Below are 6598 nucleotides of genomic sequence, written 5' to 3'. Positions count from 1 at the left end.
TAACAACAGGAGGAGTACACACTCCCAGTACATTAGAAAGGAACTACCTTGTGGAAGGATATGAACTTCCGTTTGTAGACATAAAAATTTCTTCTTGGTACTTCTACTATGTTGGCAGGAATTTTCACCAGAAATACAAAGTAATCTAAGTTAGGTGTGCAGCCAAACTATATTCCAGTTACCCAGGAGAAAAAGTGGACCAAAAATGAAGAAATAGTAGGCAATACCAACATGTGGTATTCTCAGTAGAACAGCCTAGAAAAAAAATTACTAGAAAATACCTAGAGTTTGCTTTACTAGGAAAATGTATTGCAATTCTAGGAGGAAGATTAAGAAAATTGCTTGGACTGGCAACAAAGCCCAAGCTAAGTCAGTAGTAAAAATTCACAGTTGAGAGAGAATCTAGGGCTTGAATTAAAGCTTGATGCCACGAAATAGGATTTAAAACAGGATTTTCTCAACTACCATAAAGCAATTAATATTTTTCTATTAGTAGAGCAACATAATGGAGTCCTCTATGTTACAGTGTCTCAGGGTGGGTGAGAAAGAAAACCTCTCTGAGTGTTTGAGAGAATTTTCTGCATTCATATTCCACAAAAACATCTGCAGTAGCTTCTAGTAGCTTTGTGGCAGAGGCATCTTTACTTAGGTGCCTTTTCTGCTGCAGCACAAAGGAAGAATAGTCAGAGTAATAGCTGTGAAGTGTGTAGTGAAAAGCAGCTGAGTTGCAGCAAGAAAGGAAACAACAAAACCCATGAACTACACAACAGCTCCCTCAAGCAGTATTACCTGCCTGATTCCCTGGTCTTCTCCAACCATTGCTGCATTCCCTCTTTTTGCTGTGTTACTCACTCCCCCCAAGTATAGGTGAAGTATGGGAATTTAAGTGGGAAAAGAAAAAATTACAACATAGTCTTCCTGAAATTGCCAGAAAATTCAAGTACTGTACGCATATGCACACAGATGTTATTTTACTTTCTTTTCCTCCAGAGCCATTCTTTCAGTCAGGCCCTTGACACCAATTCACCGATCCTATACTGAATTTGGTTTTTTTTCACGATTCTAATCCTTACCCCCCAGGAAAAACCACTGCAGGTATGAGACAGCTGAAGTTACCAAAACAATAAAACAACTACATTCTTGTGGTGTGCTGTCTTTTTTATTTCGTTCAGTTACTCACAGATTCACAAAATTCAGCAGTTGGTAGTGGGTCACCAAGTCATTCATTAGTGCAAATTCATTAACTGTGACATTTAGCCCTCCTTGTCTTTTAGGCAAGTGACACACACACTCCTGGTGCCTGGCCTTTGACCTTCTTGGTTTCTTTTCTCAAACTTCCTCCATTCTAACAGCATAAGTGATAATTTATGTGGATTTGCACTTCAAATTAATTTAGTGCTATATAAAAATGGTTTTGCAAAAGATATTTGGTGATGTATTGAAAACCCTCAAAATGGTGGTAATTTTTGAAGCTCTTACAGAAAAGCTCATGTAAGACAGCAGTCTGTTTGAGCTCACTGCACCACTGCTGTGACCAGAGCTCTGTACAGCTACAGCTCCAGGGTGTAAGCTGTGCATATTGAATACAACGCCTTGAGACAATCCAATATGTAGAAAAATAAACTTTTGGCAGAATTCAGCTGCTGCATTGGAAAGATACATGAACAGATATAGCTGTTTTTTTCTGCATGTACACTTTTAACAGTGCAATATGATATGTTAACACAAGTGTGTTGAATCGTATTCTAAAATTATTTTCATGTGTGTACAAAATTCTGTGTAATTTAAATGTAATGGAATTTACAGGTAATATTTAAAGCATATTACAAATGGTGATTTAAAACACAATTTTTACTCTACAATAAGGAAGCACAGTTTGCTAAAGGTAGCATTTAATATAATTCACATGAATAAGGTGTTAAATTTTAGTATTTTTTTAAACGTGTTTGCAGTTCAGCAAATATATGCCAATAAAATGCCAATAAAACTAATTTTAAAATGTTTTTATATTATTGTGCACTTAGGACAAACCTGATCTACATAAAAGGATGACAGGTTTTAGATGTACTTTATTCAAATACATCTAAATTTCAGTAAGAATTTTAGAGAAATGAGAGTATTTAATACTAAATAATATTTTTATCTGTGCAAAGCTTAAGTAACTTTCATTTTATTTGAGTTTACTAGATCCAGTATCTGAAACTGAACAAGAACACAGAAAGCAGCAAAATTCACATTACCTTTTGTATACCCTTATAGCTCAGTTTACATTAATATAACTCTACAAAGTTATAAAAAGGACATCACAGATTGAAAAGGGAAACCAAACAAAACAAAACCAAATTAAAAAAAAACAAACCTGCAAGACACCAGACCAAGAAGAGAATTTGGGTAATATTTTCTCTTTTATTATTTTTTCTTTGAAGATTACCTAACATCCTCGTGGTAATAACCCAAGGTACTATGTAAACAAATTTCAATGCTGCTCAAATGAATTAAAATACTCTGTTCAGCTCCTGCAGTAAGTCAGAACAGTGGCACCAATTCCTTTCAACATTAAATCACATTCATCTCATTGTACATGACTTGTGCAAGTAGTAAAGGCTTTATTCATGACCTTGGCTACATCAGTAGAGAGGGATATATCAGCTATTTATGTATTTAAAAAAATTAAACTGACAGAAGAACAGATTCTGTCGTCTCAAATACCAGCAGCATCTTTCTACATATTTAGGATACGTTTGGCCTAAGCCTTTAACACCTTTTAGAACAGCCATGCAGTAAAACAAACTTGGAGATGTTTCTTTAGAGAACACTGAGCAGTTTAAACATTTTTTGAATGATAAAGCCAAGATAAAGCAAATCCAGGCCCTTTTGAATGGCTGCAACTTTTCATACACTTAAAGCTCTATAAAACTAGAGCCCATTAGTATATATATTTATATTTTTATATATATATATATTTTAAATAAGTCTCTTGTCTGCTTTCAAAATTTATGGAGGGGTTTTTCTGGTCTTTTGAAAGGGCAATAAATAAAAGTAGAAAAGGCTGAACTGTTTTGCATATATTTGTGGAAGAACGGAGAACAATTAAACTTTTAGAGTTCCAGAAAGATCACTGTACAGAACAAAAGCTTATATACAATTAAGTGTGCAATTTTAGTTGGCTGGGCCTTTTATTATTCAAGATATCCTTTTTGACTAGAAGTCACTTCTACTCTTGTCCAAATCCCTCCGTTTCTTCAATGGCAAAGAGCAACTTCTCTTTTAGTTGTTCATAGCTTTTGTACGGTGGCAAATCCAAACGATTAAAACTGAGCAGGAAAAAACAGAATTTTGTTAAGTTTACTTAAATCCCATGTAGAACTCTACAGAATTCGATTGTTATACTAGAAGTTATAAATGTTCTGATCTAACAATTAGAAAAAAAAGAAATATCAATCAGCACAATCTCATTGCCTTGGCATTTCTACAAGAAGGAAAAACAGTCAAAGTTTCAGAGGAATATTTTACGAAACAAAAAACTATTACCAGATAAAAAACCAAAATTGTGAAAGACTAAAGACTGTCCAAGATACAGGGAACTATAATACTTCAAAAGAATATAATATAAAAACAGGACACAATAATATTTGCTTATAATAGTAATACATAGAAAAGAAAAATTTCAGCATGAAGTTTAATATAATTCTACTTTGATGCATCTCCAAATTTCAACAGCAGCATGAAAAAGCTGAACTTTTCTCCTTCCTACACATGCTTGGAATATAGGTGGGTGTTTTTTCTCTCTAAACTTTGCCCTAAAAGACTTCTGCCAAAACATTTCATTCCATGTCTTCCTCAAAATTATCCTAGACAAGATATATTAAACTCTTGCAAACAGCACTCAAACAAACTCCAGCAGAGAAAATGTAAAATAGAGGATACCCTTAAGTAGTTTAAAACTACGATGAATATTATTGTCACAGGTTGCCAAAGGAAAGTGTGTCCATTTTGCAGTCTATATAAAAAACTGATCTGTGTACCTGATGCACCAGCTCAGTATGCACAGGAATGCAAAGCCAATAATGGCCCATCTGAAGCCTGGTGGGAAAAACTATCAGCATTCTTGGCTAATCCTCCTTCTGAAGGTTTGCTGTCATTTCTGTCATGCTACTTCTTCTCATTTTATCTTTATACTTTTATATTTTATAATGTTACTGCATAATAACTTAACTATGTGCCTACTAATCACATGACTTGTTCAGTTATTTAATATTCTCTAAAATAATTAGGAAAACACCTTTCCTAATTATAATCCTAATTATAAGGATGTTCTTATAATTTTGATACATCTTACACTGACAAACTGTTCAGCACAGTTGCAAAATTTAAGAAGAGGGCAACTAGGAAAGTTTTCAATACTGGCATGTCAGGGCAATCAAATGAAGTTGAAGATGGAGACAGAGAATTGATCCAAATTAAATTTCATTTGATTTGGCCCATGCAAGCCTGGAAGAGATAAACCTGGAAGAGTAAAGGTACAGAAAGTTTACACATTACTCACCAAGTGTGACTTCTTGGTAACCAGGTTTCCTTACCAACTTTTTCAATGCAGAATTTCTGAGGACCATTACTTCCTAGAAAATAAGATTTTGAAAAGTCTAATCTGTTCCTTTTAAGTACCATACATGATATATACATGATGTAAGACACAATTCAGACACAGCAGAGTTCATTACTTACATGAACATGCTTCTCACAGAAAAAAGCTAATTTCCAAATAGTTTATAAATGTATTCATGGTATTTATGATATAAAAAGCCCTTTAGATCCAAGGTGATGAACATGAAGTTCCTCTTATCTGTACACTTGCAGCATGGTTCATTTGCAAATGAAAGAGTGACAATATAAGACAGTTCTGGTCACCTTTTACTTACCCATAAGTTCAGCAAATCCACCCAGTGGTAATCTGCAAGTGCCAGTGACAAACTGCAGAAGTCGCATGCGAACCTCGTTGTCTGTTTCTTTTACAAACTAGGCACAGAAATTCAAATTACTTAATAAAAAGCTTTAACACAGCTGGACAAAACCAAAATCCCCATGAAATGGTTGAAAAAGTATAATTCCATTTGAAAATACACCACCTTGTTTAGTACCTGTTCGCATTTCTTTACTTAAGCAAAATTGGGTGGAGAAAAAAGAACAGTGATTTCATATGCTCTGTCAGCCATTACAATGTGAAGGCTGGGAACAGCAAAGCAGAATCCTTACCTATTGTATTCTACACTAAAATATAAATCATGTCAATGCTTTATACAAAGACTACTGCCATTGTTATTAAACACAGCACTAGTCTAGCCACAGACTCTGGGTATTTCAAGACTAAGAAAAACTTGCATATACATGTTGGTGCTTAAACTTCTGGTTTAGATTCTTTTAGTGCAAAGTATCTTAAAAAGGTTCACCATCAGATCTTATTATATAAATAAGATAGAAAATAACCGCCAGAGAAAGTTTCCCAGAGAAACATTTTAGTCTCTAAAATGGTGGTTTTTCAAAAGATAGGAAGACCCTAGGTCTAACTTCTCTTTAGGAAAATTTGTACAATAGTGCCAGAATAGTATTTGAGGGTTTTCCTTAGCCAACTGCATTAAAATGTGAGTGACGATTAGTCAGTGCTAGACTGCAACAGTTAATATGACAAATAATCATAAGTACTAAGTGACATTTTTAGATCACCAAATCAGAATGGTTTGGATTGAGAGGGACCTTAAAGATCGTCTAGTTTCAACCCCTCTGCGACAGCAGGCACACTTTCCCCTAGATCAGGTTGCTCAGAGCTCCATGCAGCCTGGCCTTGAACACCTCCAGGGATGGGGCATCCACAGCTTCTCTGGACAATCTATTCCAGTGCCTCATCATCCTCACAGCAAAGAACTCCCTCCTAATATTTAACCCAAAGCTACCCTCTCTTTGAATCCACTTCCTCTTGTACTGTCACTACCTGCTCTAGTAAAAAGTCACTCTCCATCTTTCTTGTAGGCTCCCTTCAGGTACTGGAAAGTGAAGACGTACAGGTGTATTACATATAAGAACATTTAGCAGGTAGATCACTAAGAATAAAATAACCCTCACTGAATAATCAGTAAAGGCATGATACAGAAGAAAATATTCACAAGCCAGCATCCAAACGTAATGTGTGAATCTGTCTGCCATTTCTCACCCTAAAGTATCCTCCCTAAAGACCAGTAATCCTCCTTTCCTTCTCTGAAAAGAAAAAAAGAAAGGAAGCTGTAAGAACCTTCATTTGGACAGCCCTCCACTACACATGCCATCTGTGCTATAGATCAAAACCAAACCTACAGAAGTCAGAAATGTAACTGATTAACATACCTGCCAGAACCATATGATTTGCTTGCTATTCCTCGTGTAATGACGATAAACAGTGTTCCTCTGCCAGTCTGCTAAATCTACTTCTTGCATACCACAGAGCATAACCTAGAAAAGAGAACAATTTCTTCAATTAAACAAAAAAATTAAGAGTATTTTCTATTTTGTATGAGACATGGTAACAAAAATGAAAGTTTCTGCTCTGAAAAAAGGACTGGTAACTTTT

At 35.1% G+C, this 6598-nt stretch overlaps 1 protein-coding gene across 7 annotated transcripts in view; it reads right to left on the bottom strand.

Moving 5' to 3' along the window:
- Positions 1-2051: 2051 nt before the first annotated feature.
- WWP1 (WW domain containing E3 ubiquitin protein ligase 1) overlaps positions 2052-6598 on the bottom strand; it is a 57925-nt gene continuing 53378 nt past the window's right edge. For 6 of the 7 annotated variants that reach the window (XM_064390765.1, XM_064390781.1, XM_064390791.1 and 3 more), the window contains 4 exons: positions 6376-6480; positions 4920-5016; positions 4547-4619; positions 2052-3314 (listed from right to left, as the gene is read on the bottom strand). In XM_064390765.1, the coding sequence (XP_064246835.1) occupies positions 3215-3314; positions 4547-4619; positions 4920-5016; positions 6376-6480 (375 nt within the window). In that variant the 3' untranslated portion in view covers positions 2052-3214. The other variant, XM_064390800.1, reaches the window with a different exon arrangement.

The sequence above is a fragment of the Passer domesticus genome, chromosome 1 (assembly GCF_036417665.1).
Source record: "Passer domesticus isolate bPasDom1 chromosome 1, bPasDom1.hap1, whole genome shotgun sequence".
Lineage (NCBI taxonomy): Eukaryota > Metazoa > Chordata > Aves > Passeriformes > Passeridae > Passer > Passer domesticus.
This window is presented reverse-complemented; position numbering and strand designations above follow the sequence as displayed.